This window comes from Phyllobates terribilis, unplaced genomic scaffold (assembly GCF_046119375.1).
Source record: "Phyllobates terribilis strain yellow unplaced genomic scaffold, ASM4611937v1 Scaffold_9__5_contigs__length_417890890, whole genome shotgun sequence".
NCBI classification, from domain to species: domain Eukaryota; kingdom Metazoa; phylum Chordata; class Amphibia; order Anura; family Dendrobatidae; genus Phyllobates; species Phyllobates terribilis.
This window is the reverse complement of record NW_027362769.1, coordinates 83417884-83440398: the sequence shown is the minus strand read 5'-3', so window position 1 is coordinate 83440398 and position 22515 is coordinate 83417884. Positions and strand designations below refer to the sequence as shown.

Here is a 22515-nt window from a genome sequence, read left to right as displayed (position 1 = left end):
AGGCGCTGACATCACCGAACCATGGACCTGATCGCAGTCACACTTTCTTTGACCGCGATCGTTACGCCCCTGTTTTTTTCTCAGACATTGCCTGTGTACACTAGTCATAAGCGAGTATGTTCTGTTAACCCTGTCGGCGAGCATACTCGGGTGCTCACCGAGTATCTTCAGCATGCTCGGGTGTTATGTTTTAGTCAATCTGTGTGCATGCTTTACGACTGTTTGACAGCTTTAATACATGTGAGGAATGCTTAAGAAACAGGCATTCCTCCGTGTATTAAAGCTGTCAAACAGTCTCAAATCATGCTCATAGAGTGACTCAAACATAACACATGAGCACGCTGAAGATACTTGGAAAACACCCGAGCATGCTCGTAAATCTCGAGTAACGAGCATGCTCGCTCATCACTAGTGTACACTGCTATTATTTTGCTCACTGACTGCATTATCTGCTGCCCAGTATGTAAAACAGGATCATCATAGAGAGAAAGAAAGCAAGAGGGAGGAGGGGACAAGTAATGGAGCATTTTTAAGAAAACTAAAAACTTTACTGGTTGATTAGTTCCTTAACTTGGTTGAAAGTGCAGTAGAGTACTGTACTGGGCGCAGCACTCAATGACATTGACCACAGCATTTTTTAAATTAGATATTTGTAGCACCCCGAGGACTCGGCTGCTACAGGGGTATTGCACCTCGAACCAGAGGTGTGATATTCCACTCCCGGGTAAGGATGGAGTGTGGACCGGGGCTCAGTAGGCTGCATGCACCACACACACCCCATTTCCGAGGAACAGACCAACGGTGCTCCCACTAGACAGAGTGCAGGCACAACAGCTTCTGTTCCTGGCTGGAGTGGGGAGGGGGGTGGAAAACCCAGTGGTGTAGGAGCAGATAGGGGTGGGTTTCTGGGCATAGGTAGGAGCCCATTGGTTGCTAGTCACCTGGGCTCACACATAGAGGAAGGCATATAAGGTGGGCACCATCTTAGATCAGGGTTCAGTCCGGTTCAGTTCAGAGAGGAGGAGAAGAAGAGAGGAGCTCAGCCAGAGAGGGCTGACAGGGAGCTGTGGCTCAGTCTGGGCCCAGCTCCAGAGGCAAGCCTGGAGTGGAGGCCTGAGACAATAGAAAGAGAGAGGAGAAGGAACGGAAAGGAAAGTAAGAAAGGAACTGAAACGGAGGAGAAAGGAGGCAAGGAACACAAAGGCCCAGAGACACGAAGGCAGAAGGAACCCCATATTCCCAGAGGAGATACTGGGTGAAGGGTTGGCAGAGCAGGGTACCGGAACCCGAATTGGTGGAGGCGACTAATCCTCAGCCAAAACCGGAGGTCGTGACCACATCTTGGTGCGACCCCTCACTACATCCACCAGAAAGGCATACCGCATAGGGTCAGGGAGACCGGAGAGAGGTTTCACCAACAGAAGGCCCGAGGAAGCTGGACAAAGGTGGGTCACTGGTGGGGACGGCCAGTAGAAAGGAAGAGAGGGGAGTTTTCAGCCACACTCTGGAATTGCTTGGGAGTTGACCGAGTCCCTCACCTGGTGGACGCAGCACGGCTCGGGCGGTCACTGCTGGCCGAAGTGACCGGAGCAACAACTGTGAGTAAAGCTTTGGAAACTGCACCACACGTCTCTGTGATTCCTTGCCGCTCCAGCACCACTAGCACCGGGACCCTCACACCATCACTACCACCATCATCCACATTAGCTGCCCTGAGGCAATACTTCTCCCGTGGGGAGTCATCCCATACTCAGCTGCGCAAACAACATCAGCCTCAGCGGTCTGCAGCGCAGCGGCGGTCCCCACTGACCGCAATCCACAGGTGGCGTAGTCGGACACTTATTACCATATAAATAGACTGCCACTGGTATGAACACCCTGGGCACGGACCGGGTCACCGCCACGGAGAACTACAACCCCCAGCGATCCGACTCCGGGTATCCCCCTGCACAGCACAGGCCCAGGGGGCGCGTCATATTCACAATAAAATATTAAGTTTCCATAGTAACTGAACCCTAGGAGACTGCTCCCTCATCTCCTTGGAGATAAGAGCATTCATGTCTTAAAATATAAGAGGATAAAAACAAGAAAATCAACAAAGAAGGTTTATTTTTTTTAATAGAGGCTGCGTTATACAATTCTGTTCATTGACCTCTAAATTTGGTCTGAACTGTACATGATAACCTTGGGTGGAGTATGTATGTAGGTTTTTAATGTATAGGAAATGAATCCAAATGCAAACTATTTGCTTCATTCACAGAGAAGCCAGCTCTGGACTCTGCATTTCCAGTTACATTAAAATTAAATTGGTCATTTCTACAATGATAACAACATTACCACAGTTCCAGAGATGAACTCAGCGTGTCTCAGCTCCGTGTGCTGAGATCTATACTGCAGACATGTTATCCCTTTGGGCTTTTTCTAATCAGGGAATTCAGAGAGAACACTGTTCGCACAAACCTTCTGTGCCTTATGGAAATTATAGGTTCTGCATATATCTCGAGCACAGCTGGGAAAACTTTCAAGGCTGACGTAATTCAGCACCTATGAACTGGCCTTTAGCATTTTCATATTCTCCCAACCCCAAGAATATTACATTCATATCTAAATTTTTTACCAAAAGCTTTTAATAGGGTTTAATAGGGTTTGCATGCACCATATGGGAGTCACCATTTAGCAATAGCAATTCATATTAGTAAATGTTTGTGTTGTATAATGATACTGGGCAAAATGTTGCATTTGACCACATATCTGGTCCAGGATAACATCATTGCAACAGTCACACTCCAATAGGAATCATAGACTACTACCGGCCTGTTCATCAACACATGCAATTATTACAGCTCTGTACTAATGTCATAAAGTATGAAATCTTTGCATGTCACAGTATATTGGAAATATTTTTCCTTAGAAGCAATGCAAAGTTACAGTAGGGCTTTACATATGTGCCGAAAATGGCTCTGTACAAGAGAGTTTGGATGCAAATGCAATTTTGCAGTTTGCATGACAAGTAACCATAGTACATAATATTATATTATTTTATTTTAGGTTACTCACACATATAATTATTTCTTTAGTATTTTACCATAATATGCTTTAATGAGAATGTCATAAGTCACATTGTCTGGCAGTTCTTTGCCATCTATTGAAAATAAAACCAGTTATAGCTTTCTAAAACTCTCATGGATTTTTATAGTAAAAGTTTCTTCATACATGGTCATCTCTCCATGAAATCAGACCCAATTCTTCTCATATTACTGGGGATTCAAGTGACCAAATGTTCTGGATCTTTCTCCAAATGTATAGAAAATGAAGACTATGCAGATCTCTGTGCATCAGGTTGGATTAGCTGCTGATTCACAGACATCTAAGCAAACCATATGTGCAGTCTGATCATACAGTCATGAATTGGTCCTCTGCTTTTTACTTATCTACTCCTTACCGCTATAAGGCCGGATTCACTGTAAGGCCGCATGGACCAGAAGTGTGCCTCCTGACCTAAACTTGACAGTCTCCTATATACCTATGAAGCTTTAGAGTTTGAGTCAGGAGACCCACGGCTGGTCTACACTCTAACAGCAAAACATGGATGTGCGAATCTGGCCAAAGAGTATCTATGGTAATATTCAAATGCAGTTCATAGATTAACCATGAGACTTCTGAGCTGCATTATTTCACAGAACTTGCTTAAAACAAGCATTTCAGAGTTAGAGACAAATTGGAAAGATCACACAAATGGTTACAGCGGTAAGGGAAATGCCCACTGAACTCAGAGCTTGCAGCTTGAGGTGGCTGATGCTAGTCCTACAAATTAAAGAAGCAATACAAAAAAGAGAATGGCAACATGGTACAACTCGGGCATGATACAACCACACATACCTAAAAGCACTGTTTCTGTTGTAGGAACATTCTTTAAGTAAGAAAGTAGCTTCAAGTCTATAGGGTTTTGAAGAACCCAAACAGTAAACCATTTTTCTGTTCAAACTTCCTTTTGTTAACCTTCAGTGTGATTTTCTTTTACATCAAACATGAGATCACCCAGTCACCAATAGTGTTGGGCCACCCCCGTAGTGTTCGAGTTCGGTTCGGTTCGTCGAACACCCGTGTGTTCGCCGAACTGTTCGTCGAACTGTTCGTCGAACACCTTCGAACACCGTTAAAACCAATGGCAGGCAAACAAAAACACATAGAAACACATAGAAAACACCTTCAAAGGTGTCCAAAAGCTGACAAACTGCTCAGAAGACACAACTAACACATGGAAAAGTGACAAGTACATATAGTCATGCGAAAAGAAAAGAGGTGGAGGAGTGAAAGGAGGGGGAGACACAGATATAGGCATGTCATGCCCTTCTAAAATCCAAAAAGTGAGAAGCCGACACGTTCAGTCCGCTCCTGCCCGTGCCACCTCCGTGTCGCCAGGTTTGTGCCAGAGCCGCGGTGAACCCTGACGGCCAGCCCCCCTCTCCCAATACTGGTGCCTGTCCGCTGGTGGGTCGAGCGAGCCCCCCTGTGGTGGAGGCAGCTCTAAGCTTTTTAATTTAAATTGTCTCTCTAATTTGAATAAATACACTTTAAATCCATTTACAAGGATCTATTGGAGGGCAAGTCTCATGCCAGCAGCCGCGTAATTCCAGCTCCAGTAGCGTCCACTAAAGCTGCTGCAGTTAAAAAGCTTTTATAAGGATCGAGCTCGGCTGTCCACTGCAAGGCATCCTACTGCCAGTCCGAGCCCCTATGCCTTGGGGTGCCTCCTGATGCTCTTCACTGAGTATCCCGTGGTCCCGAAGCATTTCCTTTGAAAAAATGAAGTGTCCAAACTACAGGTGGTGTAGCTTGCTTAACAGCCGGGATAATCCGCTGACTAGCAGACACTGCTACTAGGCACAAAGTATTTCCTGGGCTAGATGCAGTTAAAAATTTGTAATTAGATACTCTCGTTGGATGCTGAGAAAGCATTCCATAGAGTCTCCTGGCACGCCATATATGATTCTCTTAAAAAGCTTGGGGTAGGGGTCTAGGGGACCCTTTTATAGCCAAAATCACGGCCCTGTATCGCAATACGTCACCTAGGCTGAAGATAAATGGAACTGTAGCACCCTGAGGGCTCGGTTGCTACAGAGGTATTGCACCTCACCCAGAGGTGTGATATCTCACTCTCAGGTAAGGATGTAGTGTGGATCAGGACCCGACACCTGCATGCATTACACCACATTGCCGTGGGGCAGGGCGACCAATATGCCCCTGAGATGGGCACGACAGTCCCTGTCCCTGGCTGGAGTGGGGGGAGGGAACACTGAGGAAGGGGAACCCTGTAGTGCAGGAGCAGGGAGGAAGCAGCTCCTGGGTGCATTGAGAAGGGAGTATAAAAGGTGGGCACCATCTTAGTTCAGTGCAGAGAAGTCTGAGCAGAAGTGGCAGGGAGCAGGGGCTCTGCATGAGCTCTGCTCCGGAGGCGGGCCTAGTAACAGAGGCCCAGGCCTGGAAGAGGGAGAAGGAAGGAAGAGGAGCGGAGAAGGCTCCAGGAACGAGGAACGAAGGGATCTCAGGGGTGCGGTCGGGCGAGTCGCCACCGCACGCCCGAATCCACCTGCGTGGAGGGGTCAGGCCAAAGGGGGAGACCGGTCCCCGAAACTAGTGGAGGCAGGAAACGACCCTCAGCTAGAAACAGGAGGCTGTGACATTTTATGTGGCGCAGCCCCTCGCTACACCCGCTAGGAAGGCACCACATAGGGTCAGGGAAACTGGCGCCAAGTTTACCAAGAGGAGGCCCGAGGCAGCCGGACAGAAGGGTTGGTAAGAAAGGCCAGACAAATGACACACAAAGGGGGTCCTGTGAAGCGCTCCAAAGTTATCTGGGAGTTGTCTGAGCCCCTCACCTGGTGAGCACAGTACGACGTGGGCAGCCGTTACCTGCAGACGTGGTCTGGATAATAAGAACTGTGAGTAAAGGCCCTGGACTGCATCACTGACTGCCCTGAGGCTATACTCCTCCCGTGGGGAGTTATGCTACGCTCTGCTGCACCCACAACACCAGCCTCAGCGGCCTGCCCTGGAGCGGCGGTTCACTCTGACCGCAATCCACGGGTGGCGTAGTCGGACATTTAAACATCAAAACCACATAAATAGTTCCGCCACTGGTTTGACCGCCCTGAGCCACGGAACCGGGTCGCCGCCACGGAGACTACAACCACCAGCATCCACCAAAAAGGGTCCGGCTCCGGGTGTCCCAAGGCCCAGGGGGCGCGTCAGAACATTTTCATCACCTTTCACAATCACCAATGGGACAAGGCAGGGATGTTCTCTGTCCCCTCTCTTATACATCCTAGTGACGGAGCACCTGCTCTCATCAATTCGCCACAACCCCAATATTAGGTGGATTGAGGTGGGAGGCACCGAGTACAAGTGCTCTCTATTTGCTGATGATGTCCTAGTATATATCACTCAATCACATATATCCATCCATGCTGTTATGGCTGAAATAGATCACTTTGTTACATGGTCAAATTTTAAAATCAATGCAGCGAAGTCTGAGGCCCTCGATGTCTCCCTCCCCAAATCCATATAGGATTCCATCCAGTCCAACTTTCCCTTTGCCTGGCCCTCACAGGGTATCAAATACTTAGGAATTCCTATTCATAGAGACCTCTCCCATCTATGTTATCTTAATTTTGGGCCCTTTATTGAACAACTCCATACAGACCACGGTTGGCAAGTTAGAACTGTAAGATTCACTACGTGAACCACTGGTGTTTTGTGGAAAAGCACATGTACACTGTGTTCCAAATTATTATGCAAAAAGTGTTTAGGAGTGATAAGGGAAGAATTTGTTTGTTTGTCAGTTAAACTCATTGATGGTGATGTGTGTCAGGGCTCTTTATATCACTGTAAGCAATTGCACACACCTGTGCTAATTAGTTTGGCAGGTGTGTCCAATGAAAGGCAAGACTACTTAAGAAGGCTGTCTCACATTATTAAGCAGCCTACATTTTCTGCCAAAATGGGAAAGAAAAAGGATGTGTCGGCTGCTGAGAAGCAACAAATTGTGGAGTGTTTAGGTCAAGGCATGACTACAATCAACATTGTGCGATGATCAGGATGAAGTGTCTTGGCAATCAAGAAGTATGTAGCTGATTCACAGTACACACGTGTGCGTGCTGATAAGGGCATATTGAGGACTCTTTCCTACAGGCAATTACGTCAGGTTGAAAGAGCAGCGGCAAAAAAGCCTTGTCATAGCAGCAGACAAGTTTTTGAAGCTGCTTGTGCCTCCAACGTCCCCCGAACAACAAGATGCAGGGTCCTTCAGAGGTTTGCAGCTGTGCATACGCCATCCTGTCGACCTCCTCTATCCACTTCACACAAGCAGAAACGGCTCCAGTGGGCCAAACATTACATGAAGACTGATTTCAAAACTGTTTAGTTCACGGATGAGTGCTGTGCAGCGCTCGATGGTCCAGATGGATGGAGTGGAGGATGGCTGGTTGATGGACACCCCACGCAAACACGGCTACAGCGCCAACAAGGAGGAGGTGGAGTAATGTTTTGGGCTGGAATCATGGGGAGAGAGATTGTCGGCCCCTTTAGGATCCCTGAAGGCGCTAAAGATGAACTCCATAATGTATGTGGATTTTCTCAAACAGCACTTCCTGCCATGGTTCAAGAAGAAGAACCGTGTATTTCACAGCAAGATCATTTTTCTGCATGACAATGCACCATCTCATGCTGCACATAAAACATCTGCATCTCTGGCTGATATGGGCATAAAAGGGGACAAACTTATGGTGTGACCCCATGCTCCCCTGACCTCTACCCCATTCAGAACCTTTGGAGCATCATTAAAAGGAGTGTCTATGATGGCGGGAGGCAGTTCACATCTAAGCAACAGCTCTGGGAGGGTATTCTGTCCTCATGCAAAGCAATTGAAGCAGAAACCATCCAAAACCTGACAAATTCAATGGACGAGAGAGTTCAGAAGCTCCTTTCGAACAAGGGGTCCTATGTGAAAATGTAACATCACCTAGAATAAAGTTTTGAGTTGAAAACTGTTTGATTTCAGTTTCTAACAACCTGCTAATGCTTATAATTTCAAAAATGACCATTTTTTTGGTCTTTATTAAAATGAAAAGGTTGATCGAAAAGTTTGGGGGATCTAAGAGTGTGGCAACCCAGTAGTCATGATTACTTCGAATTCTGACAATATGAGGGTCATGCTGCAGGTAGTGCAGCAAGAAGGCACTTATGTGTCTTGCGCATCTCGGAGCCCCAAAATTATTTTCCGGGCTAGATGCAGCTAAAAATTATTATTAATTTTAAATCTGGTGAAGCTTTAGTATAGATGGCCTAATAGGATCAGTGCTGCACACTGCTACAAAGCCCAAATTATTTTCCAGTCAAGATACAGATAAACATGATTAGTAATTTTAAATCTGGTGGAGCTTATTATAGATGGCCTAATAGAATCAGTGCTGCACACTGCTACAAAGCCCAAATTATTTTCCAGCCAAGATACAGATAAACATGATTAGTAATTTGAAAGCTTAAAACGGTTGGTAGGGTGATTTTAACCAATCATCAAGCTTTTACTCTCCCCAGGATGACACAGGGGTAGAAAAGTCGTTTCGGATCCATGATTTGTTCATCTTTATGAACGTGAGTCTGTCTACATTATCAGTGGAGAGCCGCGTGCGCTTATCTGTCAGCACACCACCAGCAGCGCTGAACACACGTTCAGACAGAACGCTGGCTGCGGGGCATGACAAGATCTCCAAGGCGTAAGTGGCTAGCTCCGGCCATTTATCCAGATTGGAAGCCCAAAAAGAGCAAGGGTCCAGTGACACAGTCATGGCTTCAATGTTTACTTGGAGATACTCCTGTACCATCGTCTCTAGGCGTTGACTATGTGTCAGACTTCTTGTCTCCTGTGGCCTTGCAAAGGATGGGCTAAAAAAGTGGTGAAATGATTCCGCAAAATTGATGTTACCAGCAGATACTGTGGTTCTGTTACGGTTTGAGTGCTGAACACTTGACGGTCCCACGGTTGGCAAGTTGGAACTGTGAGATTCACTACGTGCACCACTGGTATTTTGTGGAAAAGCACATGTAAGATTCTGCAACAGTCTCTGCTGATACTCCTGCATGCGTGCATCCCTTTCTATGGCAGGAATAATTTCTGCAAATTTACTTTTGTACCGGGGATCTAACAGTGTGGCAACCCAGTAGTCAGGATTATTTCTAATTCTCACAATTCGAGGGTCATGTTGCAGGTAGTGCAGCAAGAAGGCACTCATGTGTGTTGCACATCCAGGAGCACCAAGTCCCTGTTGTGTTGGTGGCGAGGTAACAATCATGCTTCCTTCCTCTGTCCTCTCCCCCCAACCTCGCACAACAGAAATGTGATCAAGGTCTCCCTCATCTGATGAGTCTTCCATCAGTTCGTCCTCCACTTCTTCCTGGGCTCCTGCACCTTCCTCACTAGTTTGGCTGCTACCATGCGCCCTGGTAAAACCATCTCCCCCACCCTCACATGCCTGCCGCCTTGGTGCTGCCGACCGTCTGGACCTTGCAGATGTTAGCCCTTCCGCATACAACTCCCCCTCCTCTACTTCCTCCACCTCCTCTTGTGCCACCACCTGACTCCGAATTCTGTTTAACATGTGCTCCAGCATGTAAATCACCGGAATAGTCATGCTGATAATGGCATCGTCAGCACTAAACATCTTCGTCGCCATTTCAAAACTGTGCAGAAGGGTGCATAGGTCCCTGATCTGAGACCACTCCTCCAGCGTGATTTGCCCCACCTCTGGATCTCGTTGGCCCAGGCTATACGTCAGAACGTATTGCACCAGGGCTTGTCGGTGCTGCCACAGTCGCTGCAACATGTGCAGAGTTGAATTCCACCGGGTAGGCACATCGCATTTTAGCCGGTGAAGTGGCAGGCCCAACGACTTCTGTAGAGATGTAAGTCGCTGAGCTGCGGGATGCGAACGGCGAAAGTGAGCACACAGCGACCGTGCCCTCTGCAGAAGGCCATCTAGTCTGGGATAGTGGGCTAAAAATTGCTGGACAACCAGGTTCAACACGTGAGCCATACAAGGCACGTGTGTGACATTGCCCCGGCGAAGGGCCGCACCCAGGTTTGCAGCATTGTCGCACACGGCCTTCCCTGGTTTCAAGTCCAGTGGAGACAACCATTCATGAAATTGGTTCTCCAGAGCTGACCACAACTCCTCAGCTGTGTGACTCACATTTCCCAGACATTTCAATGTAAAAACCGCCTGTTGACGTTGAGCCCTACTGCCAGCATAGTAAGGAGGTGTGCAGGATCCCTTCTGCACAGTTAGAAAGCTTGTGGCATGACCAGACAGGCTTTGGGTGCAGGTGGAAGACCGAGAGGAGGTTGAGGAGGCAGAAGCAGTGGAGGAACTTTGACATAAAGAGGATTGACGCACAACTCGTGGGGACGGCAAGACTTGGACAGCAGCCCCTTGTCCTGCTGTCACCATAGTTACCCAGTGCCCAGTCAGCGACATGTAACGCCCCTGTCCATGCCTACTCGTCCAAGTGTCTGTGGTGAAATGCACCCTGTCACACACAGAGTTTCTCAAAGAAGCGGTGATGTTGTGTGCGACATGCTGGTGGAGCGCAGGCACACCTTTCTTTGAGAAGTAGTGCCGACTGGGCATCTGGTACTGGGGCACTGCGACGGACATAAGGTCTCGAAAATCCTCTGTGTCCACCAGGCGGAAAGGCAGCATTTCTGTAGCCAAGAACTTGCAGATGGTGAAATTCAACCTCTTAGCTTTCTCATGGCTAGGAGGAAATGGTCTTTTACTTGTCCACATCTGAGGGACCGAGGGCTGGCTATTGTGCTTAGACGGGGTTGATAAGGGTGTCCCCGGCAAACTGACGGTCTGTGAGGAAGATGCAGGCGGACATGTTAGGTTGCCTTGATCCAAAGGTGGTGCTATCGATGTCGGACAGCGCTCAACACCAGCTGGTGTTACCACCTCCAAAGAAAATGATGACCTGTCAATCACGCTGGCTGTTGCGGGTAAAGAGGTGGCAGGTCTGCGCCCCAAAACAGGTGTGACTGCTGTCCCCCCAGTCACAGAGGATGAAGAGGCCGCGGATGCACAAGATATGGCAGACGGTGGTTGGCCCGGCCGGCTAGGCCGCATTGTAGCACAGTGAGCTTCCCACTGCAACTTATGCTTCATGTCCATGTGCCAGTGCATGCATGAAGTACTCAAACTATGTATTTTTTGGCCTCTACTTAGCTTTTGCTGACAAATGTTACAGATAACACGAGTTGGGTCATCTTTATCGATCTGAAAAAATGCCCAGGCTATGCAAGGCTTAGCACCCATGCGACCTGAAGAGCCCCCACGACTTGTGGTGAGAGGCAGAGTTGTGTTTGAGGATGCAGTTGTTGACGTGCTTCCAGTACTACGTCTCTGTCCAGGAAGGCGCAACCTGACCTCGTCGTCACTAGCATCTTCCTCCACCTCCTCTGCTGACCTCATCTCTTGGCTGACTGTGGGTTGACAGTAAGTGGGATCTCCAACCTCATCATCATCACCCTGTGCGTTATCACACTCGTCGTCCTCAGAGCCAACCTGTTCCTGCCCTGACAAAAAACTAAAGTTGTCGCTCCAATCAGGTATTTGAGTCTTATCATCGTCTTCCTCATTGTCTCCACCAACAGGAGTTACAGTTTGGGAATGAGGGTCTACATTATGGTCAGAACCTTCTGCGTCTGGTCCTGGATCCGACTCATAAAGATTCTGGGCATCAGTGCAGATCATTTCCTCATCTGGATTCACAGAAGCGCTGGAGTCGACCTCTGATTCCCAGGCTATAGTATGAGTAAACAGCTCTGCAGACTCAACCATCTGTTCTACCTCATACTCAGACGGGCAGCTGGAGATTTGGGAGCTGTGAGGAAGCAAGTGCGATTGGGGTGACACCTTTGAGGACTGGAGTATTTGTGATGTTGAAGTTGATGTGGAGGAGAGCCCACTTAAAGGAGCACTTGATATCCGTTGAAGCACCTGCTGTTTTTGTGCCTCATCTGGAATTTGTAGCGATTGGCGTGGCCGTAAGAAAGGGATCTTATCACATTGTCCGCTAAAAGAAGTAGACATTTTAGTTTGGCTGGAAGATGGTCTTTCTTCTGCAGATGTTACTGTTGCTTTAACACCTACCCCACGGACACAACCTTTTTTCCCCTTCCCAACACGCCTATTCCCCTTTCCACCAGCAGCAGGCCTTTTTCCACTCATTTTGGTGGTTAACTAATTAACAACTCTGGAGTTGTTTGCACAAAAAAACAATGGATGGGAACCGAGCAGAGCTGAGTGGCCAAACTGTGGTATTAGGCCAAAACTATTGGCTGGGTTAGATGCAGAAAAAAATTATATTCAATTTGCAACCTGATGGTGGTCAGTATAGATGGACTAATACAACAAGTCCCACACACAGCTAGAAGCCCAATATTTTTTCAGAGGTAGATGCAGAAAAAAATATATTCAGTTTGCAACCTGATGGAGGTCTGTATAGATGGATTAATAGAACAAGTCCCACACACAGCTAGAAGCCCAATATTTTTTCAGAGGTAGATGCAGAAAAAATATATTCAGTTTGCAACCTGATGGAGGTCAGTATAGATGGACTAATACAAGTCCCACACACAGCTAGAAGCCCAATATTTTTTCAGAGGTAGATGCAGAAAAAAATATATTCAGTTTGCAACCTGATGGAGGTCTGTATAGATGGATTAATAGAACAAGTCACACAAACGCCGAGAAGCCCAATATTTTTTCAGAGGTAGATGCAGAAAAAAATATATTCAGTTTGCAACCTGATGGAGGTCTGTATAGATGGATTAATAGAACAAGTCCCACACACAGCTAGAAGCCCAATATTTTTTCAGAGGTAGATGCAGAAAAAAATATATTCAGTTTGCAACCTGATGGAGGTCTGTATAGATGGATTAATAGAACAAGTCCCACACACAGCTAGAAACCCAATATTTTTTCAGAGGTAGATGCAGAAAAAAATATATTCAGTTTGCAACCTGATGGAGGTCTGTATAGATGGATTAATAGAACAAGTCCCACACACAGCTAGAAGCCCAATATTTTTTCAGAGGTAGATGCAGAAAAAAATATATTCAGTTTGCAACCTGATGGAGGTCAGTATAGATGGACTAATACAACAAGTCCCACACACAGCTAGAAGCCCAATATTTTTTCAGAGGTAGATGCAGAAAAAAATATATTCAGTTTGCAACCTGATGGAGGTCTGTATAGATGGATTAATAGAACAAGTCCCACACACAGCTAGAAGCCCAATATTTTTTCAGAGGTAGATGCAGAAAAAAATATATTCAGTTTGCAACCTGATGGAGGTCTGTATAGATGGATTAATAGAACAAGTCCCACACACAGCTAGAAGCCCAATATTTTTTCAGAGGTAGATGCAGAAAAAAATATATTCAGTTTGCAACCTGATGGAGGTCTGTATAGATGGATTAATAGAACAAGTCCCACACACAGCTAGAAGCCCAATATTTTTTCAGAGGTAGATGAAGAAAAAAATATATGCAGTTTGCAACCTGATGGAGGTCAGTATAGATGGATTAATAGAACAAGTCCCACACACAGCTAGAAGCCCAATATTTTTTCAGAGGTAGATGAAGAAAAAAATATATGCAGTTTGCAACCTGATGGAGGTCAGTATAGATGGACTAATACAACAAGTCCCACACACAGCTAGAAGCCCAATATTTTTTCAGAGCTAGATGCAGAAAAAATTTATATTCAATTTGCAACCTGATGGAGGTCAGTATAGATGGACTAATAGAATGATGCTATGCCCAAAAGATTTTACTTCACTAGGTGCAGTAAAAAAATTGGTATTCTATACACAGGTGGTATATCTTGCAACACAGATAGGCTACTCCACTGACTAACACACTCTGCAATAGGCCAAAAAGGATTAGCTTTGCTAGATTCAGCCAAATGCTGTGAAAAAAACTTGCACAGCACTGGCACAGACCTGCCTGGCAAAAACTGATAGGAACTGATGTAACCTAGTCCTGAAAAGGACTCCAATTACAATTAGTCTTTACTCCCACAATCTATCTATTTAAGAGCACAGACCTGCCTGATAAAAGTCGTAGGAAATGCTGTAACCTAGTCCTTAAAAGGACTGCAATCACAACTATTCCCTACTCCCAAGCTATCTGTAGATTTGTGCGAAAATTGGCTTGAAATTAACAAGGTATAGCGCACACAGCAACAGCGGTGCCGTCTAACATGCAGCTGCAGCAGTGAGAAAATGGTGGCGACGGGGAAAATGGCTTGGTCTTATAGGGCAAGGACATGTGACATACACTGCCAATGACACATGCCCTTGCTTGTGTGAAAAAAAGCACTTCGCTCCGTGTGTGCGCTGCTGATAGGCTGACAGATTGCACCTCCCCACTGTAAATGCGGGAAAGAGGAAAAAAAATGGAGATCTTCATTGTTCCTGCAGAGTTCCATCCCCTGCCCCTCCCCCCACCCCGCTGTACACTCAAACTGCGTATTAACATTAATTTTCATCATTACTGAGAAAAAATCCAGTTATGATTTTGGTGCACGAACAGTTATCGAACATAACCTCGAACCGCCGAATTTTTCTCAAATCGTTCGTGTTCGCCGAACGGCTCGAACACCGCCCAAAACAGCTCGAATTTGAGATTGGCGAACAGTTCGAGTAGAACAACGCTCATCTCTAGTCACCAAGGAATCTTGTATTATGTATTGTCTATAACAACAGCTGCATGGGTCAACCATGGAGTGTGGGAAGAATCCGCCATTGGAATGAGTTTTATCTGCACCTGTCCAGTAGTGTCAGGGTGATGCTCAGTAAACACTGATGAAATTAGAATTTAGGAAAATGTGGTGCCTCTCTATGAAGACCACTGCGCATTGGAGATGTATTAATATAGAGCTTATTAGTATTAAATTATTATTTATTAATATGTTATAAAAATATAGGACGTTTTATTTTCTATATTTATAAAATGGCATAAAGAAGTGACTGATTCTGCTCTGATTTCTCCCATCACTAGTGTCTGGGCAGGTTGTACCATTGTAAACTGCTGGGTTCTCCATTGCTGTGTGTGGTAGACTGTGCAGCAGCCATCCATAGCTCATTCACAAACTGACATTTTCCTTGAGAATGATTTAGAGGAAGTCTGTGAACCCCTAGGGTAAATGATTCAGACTCTTTTGCCCCAAGCAGACAGACTATATCATATGACCTTACTCAATTCCCACACTGCAACGTTGACCTCTCCCTTGAGAAGTGTTAACATCATTGCTAGAAAAATCCAGATTGCTTTTGGAAATACTCTATGTGCTGTGTTAAAGAGCATGCTGGCAGTTGGAATAATCTCACATTAACCCTTGTCACTCTCAATAGTTATCAGACCTAAGCCCTGCACTGCTAGGAGCTTCTACCATTGTGTATAAACTTGTGGTGAGGCCTGTGCAGCATGACGTTTATTAAAATGGCAAGAAAGTATTCCAGTAGTAAGTCCCTTCATGTGGAGCTTGGACAGAAGTATTAGGGTACACCTCTTAATCATTGAGTTTGGGTTTTTTATTCAGTCCAAATACCACAGGTATATAAAATCCAGACCCTCTGCAAGCCACTTGCCTTCACTAATATGTGAAAGAATTGTCCTGTAATAAGAGGTCACCGGAGTAAAAAGTCAATTCATTTCTTCTCTCCTAAATGTTTCACAATCAACAAGTGGTGATAATTTTAAGAAGTAGAAGGAACCTCATCAACTCAGCCACGAAGTGGAGAACACAAAGTTATAGATTGTGGTCATCGAGAGCTGAGGAACAGAGGATATAATAGTCACCAATGCTGTGTTGATGCCATAACTAGAGAGTCCAAACATCCTTTGCCGCCTTTAACATAAACATAAAAACTGTGCACCAGGAGCTTCATGTCATGGGTTTCCATGGTCAGTCAGCTGAATGCAAGCCTTAAACCACCAAGCAAAACAACAAACATCAGGTGGAGTGGTGTAAAACACCCAACCAGCAGTGGAAACGTGTTCTGTGGAGTGAGGAATCACACTTCTCTATCTGGCATCTGATGGATGAGTCTGGGTTTGGTGAATGCCAAGAGAACATTACCTGCCTGACAGTATTATACCAACTGTTCCCTGTGACTGTGCCTCAGGACACAAAGTAAGGTCCATAAAGACATGTTTGGGTGAGTTTAGTGTGGAAGAACATGACTGGCCGCACAGAGACTTGACCTCAACCCCATCCAACCCATTTGGGATGAACTAGAATGGAGCTTGTGAGTCCGGCTCTCTCATCCATCATCAGTGTCTGACCTCACAAATGCTCATCTAGATGAATGAGCAAAAATTCCCAAAAGATGCCTCCCAGAATCTTGTAGAAAGTCTTCTCAGAAGAGTGGAAGCTGTAAAGGGAGAAACAATTCCAAATTAATGCCTATGGATGTAGAATGGGAGGTGTAATGTGGAGTGTCCCAATAGTTTTGTCCGTATAGTTTATTTTCAATAAAATTTGTGTTTATAGCTAATTTCAGATGTTAACCAGTTACATCAATATAAAATAATATACATCTCCTTCTCCCGGATTAATCCCTGGTAGAACTTGCTGACAATTACACAGCAATCTGAATCATACCATTTTCCTCAGCACTGTCTCCACTGATTGCTGATAAGACAGTGTATGCTTTCTATTGTTTGCAAAGTAATTAAAATTCTTAATTAGTAAAGCTGATAAAGCTTAAGTTGCTGATAGGCAGTAAGTGTTTTATTATGAGTTGCTCCAGATACTGAGCCTCTGAGATAAAAAATAAATGTGTCATATAACTTATTAGGGATGGAAGGCACGGGAATTATATATTTATGGAAACAGCCATTTTGAAAGGAAAATTAAGTGAATTTGTTTTATTAAAATAAATATTACATTTTATGTAAATGAAAATAGAAGTGTAAAAAAAATTATATAAAAACGCACATCGAAGAATATCAGGTTCTAGGCACCCAGAAGATCACTCACCTTATCACTCATGTCTGCTCACCTGACATGTCCGTTTTAGTAAATACTTGCATTGCCCGTGAAATAATTCTAGAACATATTTTCTTTAAACTCTGTTTTTCCTATTGACATAGGTAGTTCTTCAAACAGAGACTGGACAGACATCTGTCTGAGATGGTTTAGTGACTCCTGCATTGAGCAGGGGGTTGGACAAGATGACCCAGGAGGTCCCTTCCAACTCTACCATTCTATGATTCTAGTGGTAGTGCCCATCTGGAGTTGTGTTCCCCTGGGGAAATTGAACTCCAGGAAGAATTATTGAGGGACAGCAGAATGCAGAGACCCTTATATCAGATCTCGTTTATATGATTTTTTGCCTTGTTCTTATTACTGGTGATATAGCTCTGACCAAGTCTAAGTTTGGATTATTCTTATAGTCATGACATGATGTTTCTTCTTTCTCCTGCAGGATCTACGCAGACGTTACAAACTGTACCAGCCTGCTGGCTCATCATCAGAACTGCTATTGGCCGAACCATGTAGTGGATAACTTCTTCACAGATATTCATAAGAAGTATTTTAAAGACTGTGCTCTGACTGGCCGGCTGCCAGCTGACCCCCCACTACCCATCTTGTGCTCCTTCATCTTTATCCCTGTCCTTGTTACTCTTCTGATGACAGCGTTGGTTGTATGGAGAAGCAAACGCAGTGAAGGAATTGTTTGACAAGAATGTAGACTGCTAAACTTATAGACCCCATTTTTGGAGATTACTGTTTCAACCAAGTTTGGGAAAGAGAAGGGAATCCGCGACAGTAGTTCGGCAACCTACACTAGTCTTCAGATTGGGCCTGCAATGTCTGTCTGGCTAGAACTTAGCATAGAAAAAAAACTGTGCAAAAAGGAGACTATGCTTAATGAGATCTATCCGTAAACAGTACTGGTTTTTATAATGTACCACCGGACACAAGTTGAACTAGGAGGAGTTTTCCACTCCTACCCCCCCAAAAAAAATCCTTACGGGTGCCTTCACACACAGCATTTAAAATTAAAATGCCCATTTCTTTGAGGCAAAAATACAACACAACAATACAAAACTATTAAACGCAATTCATGCGCTGTGGTCCTCTTAGGGTTTTTTCACTCTACTTGCCTTTTGAGTTTATTGCTTTTTTTCAAAATCTCGGCATACTGTCATTTTGTTGCCTTTATCATGCAGCTTATAGTGTTTTTCTCCATAGACCATCATTATGTTTTTTTCCATGTGCATCAGCCATCATCAGAAAATCACCTATTGTTTAAATCAATGTTTTTGTGTTACTTGTATTTAAAAAAAAATTGGCAATGATTTTCCTTTTTCATATCGTGATATTTATAAAAGAAGATCTTGCAATTTTCACACTGGGCAGTGGGGCATTTGTAAACTCTGTCTTTACTTTCTATCTTTTCAAAAAGAGTTTTCAGCAAGGCTCCATATTACCAGAGGCGGGATTATGACAGGTAACAACCCTATACACAGCTGATAATGCAGGATCCACCAATTACAATAGGCAGTGTCACAGCTGACCCTGCTCCCCTGCCTCCACAATGACCTTTGCACAGGCTTATTAGACACTTCAATAGAAAATATAGGGTCAGCGTCTGTTCATTGGGGCTATATGCATGTATTGGTTCCTGAAACATCAGAAATTGTGAGTCTAAAAAAGACCCCAATGTCCATTCTGAAAATTGCAAAGTTTTTTTTTTATATTTTAATACAGAGTCCGATATGATAAACATATTTAAAAGGTTAATTTTTTAAAGATGCAGTGTTTTTACCATATTTAAGGAAGAAAATTCAGGAGCTAAATGATAGGTGTAAGTTAACAAGGTAATAGTAAGCCTACAAACAGTCCTTTATTTGTGGCACTTTCGTTGTTTTTTTAGAGGGGGGTTTCTTTGGCATTTTTCAAAAATTCAGCATACTCTAGATATGATATTTCATTTCATGTGCTCTCTCATAATCCTCTCTGTAAAACAGGAGAGAAATATGAAAAAATGCATGTCTGATCTAAAAAAAAAACACAAACGAAACGCATAACATTTTAACAGTATTTTTAGAAGCCAAAAAAAATAATAGAAACTCTGTGTGAATGAAGCCTAAAAGGGTAGTCCACTTCATCTATGTTTTCTCGGGGGACATAATTTTTTTTGGCACTTTAACAATATTGCAGGTTTTCCTACTGCACCTTAGTAGTTTTCCTCATGTCCTGCACATGCTCCTCCATTCTCAGAACCTGGCATCTTGAAAATGCAGTCCTACCTGCAGGCACCACGTTATAAAGCAGGAGGAGCAAAGTAGATATATCGTTTTGTGAGAAAAGTCTTGGTATAACCTGTTTTTTAATCATTTAAACCTCGGCTCTTTCTGGGATTTTTGGTCCAGTGGGCGGGGCTATCAGTGACTGACAGCTACCTGTGTATGCATTCCTATATAAGAAAACCTTTCAGTCACTGATAGCCCGCCCATTGGACCCAAAGTTCCAGAAAGAGCCGAGGATTAAATAATTAAAACACAAGTTATACTAAATCGTTTCACACAAAACTATATATCAATTTACTCAGCTCCCCCTGCTTTATTACATGGTGCCTGCAGATTTATCTGCAATTTCATGAAGACAGGTTCCCTTTAAGAAGAATAAGTTGAATTAACAAGTACAGGAATAGAACTTGTAATAAATTAATAATTGTAATAAATATTACCTAATAATTATGAATTAATAAATGTCACAAAATCATGTCTCCAGCGCATATGTTAAAGATAAAGTGGACAACCCCTTTAAGAGTGACATTTCAATTAGAAGTTGGTCTCTGGGACCCCCATTATTCTAAAAATGGGTTACCTACAGTGCAACCCACATTTAGAGAATTAGTCTCACCATTTATATGAATAGTAAATAAAGAAATTGCCAAGCCATATCACTCAGGGGCTTGTTCATTTCAGTGGGGGCTAGTACACTCACTTTTCCATTATTGATATGCAATTAAAGGATTATTCGTGGATGAGATGGTAATATCTTTGTTTATAGCTGGTCAAAGATGGGTGGGATTCTGGAAAGAGTCAAGCAGGAATGCTCAATGCAGTTATAGCCGAGCCAACTCTGCTGTTTCCGGAGCCCCGAATACTTATGGGTGTTGCAATTTTGTGAGGACACAGCGCTCTAGTCTCAGCTATGAATGACTGATCTAGAAAATACCCTCTAAAGGACTGATGTATTTGAGGAGCAATCACTGAAGATCACTCTCCAGAGGTCATATAGTATACTTATAATGTGGCATTACTAAACTTACCGTAGTTATGAGAATAGGGTCATTATTGAGTAATATCTGATACTAACCAGTCGTCTGTATCATAAGTTATGTGTTTGGAATATTCTGAAAACCGACTGTAGTTCCGGGGATTGACAATTATTCTTTGTACGATACAAAACGGTTTGTGTTATGCAAGTAAAATATGGCCGAGCTCATAATATTTAAAAGGGCCACTATCCTCAGAATTGTGTAACATTTTGTTTCAAAATTTGTAATAGCTTTACATGAAGCAGAGAATAATCTATTTTGTATAATTGAAATTTCAAAATGTCTATTTTATTTTTTTTTTGTTTTCTTGTAATAAATGTATTTATATAGTTTATTGGCAGTTGTTACCTTTTTCTCATTGTATGTACAATGTTATAAAAACGCTTAAAACTCTTCAGGATAAGAATAGTACAATCACTTTTATATAAATATATAGTTTATAGCTAATATTATACAATTGAACAATTGTTGAAGGGATTGTCCTAAAATTCAATATTACATTTATCACTTAAATCATCAAAAGCATAAACTTTATTCTGATAAAATAACTCTTGAAAAATACTTATGATATTTTATGGTATATACCTGGTGTTCTTTTAATCTCCTTCCAGACCAACCACCTAATTTGCCAGTGGTTGAGGTCAAACAAACCCAAGTAGCTTAGTCCCATTGTCTCAATCAATTATAAAATAAATAATTAAAACTACACATGTATGGTATGATCTTCCACATTTTCTTAAAACTCTCACATTGATCTGCTACTTTAATCTGACATGTTGATGGTCGGATTGTTCATTGTATGATTAACTGGCAGTATTTTGGCCCATACTTGTCTGATATCAATTGTGATGACTGTAGGAATCACTGTCTGCAGAAAGTATGAGGGGTGTTTGATAATTTATCTACCTGAAAATGAAAACAAAATTTTCTGAGAAAATTTAACATACTACTTTTCAATGTAATCGCCCTTAACTTCAACACACTTATTCCACTTCCCCTCCAATGATTGGATGCCGTCAGAATAGGAGACTTCTTTCTACTACAAGAACCCTGTTACCACCTGTTTGACTGCATTATCATCAGGAAATCATTGCCCACGCAGAAATTTCTTCAGGTTCCAAAATAGAAAGTAATCAATCGGAGCCCGGTCTGGACCATAGGGTGAATGGTTAAGCTCCAAGAAACCACATTCTCTGATAACAGCTTGTGATTTGTGAAACTTGTGAGCCTGCGCATTGTTGTGAAGCAGCAACACACCTGCCAACAACTTCACACAGAATTTTTGATTGCCTAACGTAATGCCTTCATTGTTGAAGCATAGGTGTCTCCAGTAATTGTTGTCTTGAACTGGCATGAATTCTAGTCATAAAATGCCTTTTGTATCTTAAAAAAACTGTTGCCATGATCTTTCCAGTTCACCACTGGACACAAAATTACTTTGGTGTTGCAGAACCCTTGTGCTTCCATTGCATAGACTCTTGTTTGGTCTCAGGATAATGGTGGTTGACCCATGTTTCATCACCCCTAATAATTCAAGAATAGAAGTCTCCTGAATTTTCTCTAGACATATCTAAATTCTCTTGGCTAAATTGCTGACAACATATTTTTTGCTCAGGCATCAACATTTGTGGCACCTGCCAGGAGCTGACCTTTAAAATTATGAAAACATCATGAATGAAACTGGAAACTGTGCCAAGTGCAATGCCTAATTCATGAGCTATGACACTGACTTTGACCCAAAATCATGGCCTCCACTTAACTGCACATGCCTTCTGAAGATGCTTCGACAGGCCGCCTCGAACTGGGGTCATCAATTGATTCCCTACCCTTGGTAGTAGGAACGTGCATCATCATCTTATACAGCAATCATCCTTTCATGGATTCATTTAGGCTTCTTTTCTTCTGCTGTAAGGAATTTTATCATGGTACGAAGCTCCAAATCCCTCACTTTCTTTGTAGAGCCGCAGTGTACTGCACTTGCCATCCTGTCACTTCCAGTGCTTTCATCAGACTGAACTTCTACTGTGTCTGTTCCATGTCCAGACATGTATCAACATGCACAGCAAAAGCTCAGCTCTCTATCACTGACAGAAC

At 43.6% G+C, this 22515-nt stretch overlaps 1 protein-coding gene across 3 annotated transcripts in view; it reads left to right on the top strand.

Moving 5' to 3' along the window:
* The window catches only part of RAMP1 (receptor activity modifying protein 1), a 103468-nt gene extending 82713 nt beyond the window's left edge, over positions 1-20755 (top strand). For all 3 annotated transcript variants that reach the window (XM_073646658.1, XM_073646659.1, XM_073646661.1), the window contains exon 3: positions 17554-20755. In XM_073646658.1, coding sequence (XP_073502759.1) covers positions 17554-17809 — 256 coding nt within the window. In that variant the 3' untranslated portion in view covers positions 17810-20755. The remainder of the gene's footprint in view (positions 1-17553) is intronic.
* Positions 20756-22515: the final 1760 nt, after the last annotated feature.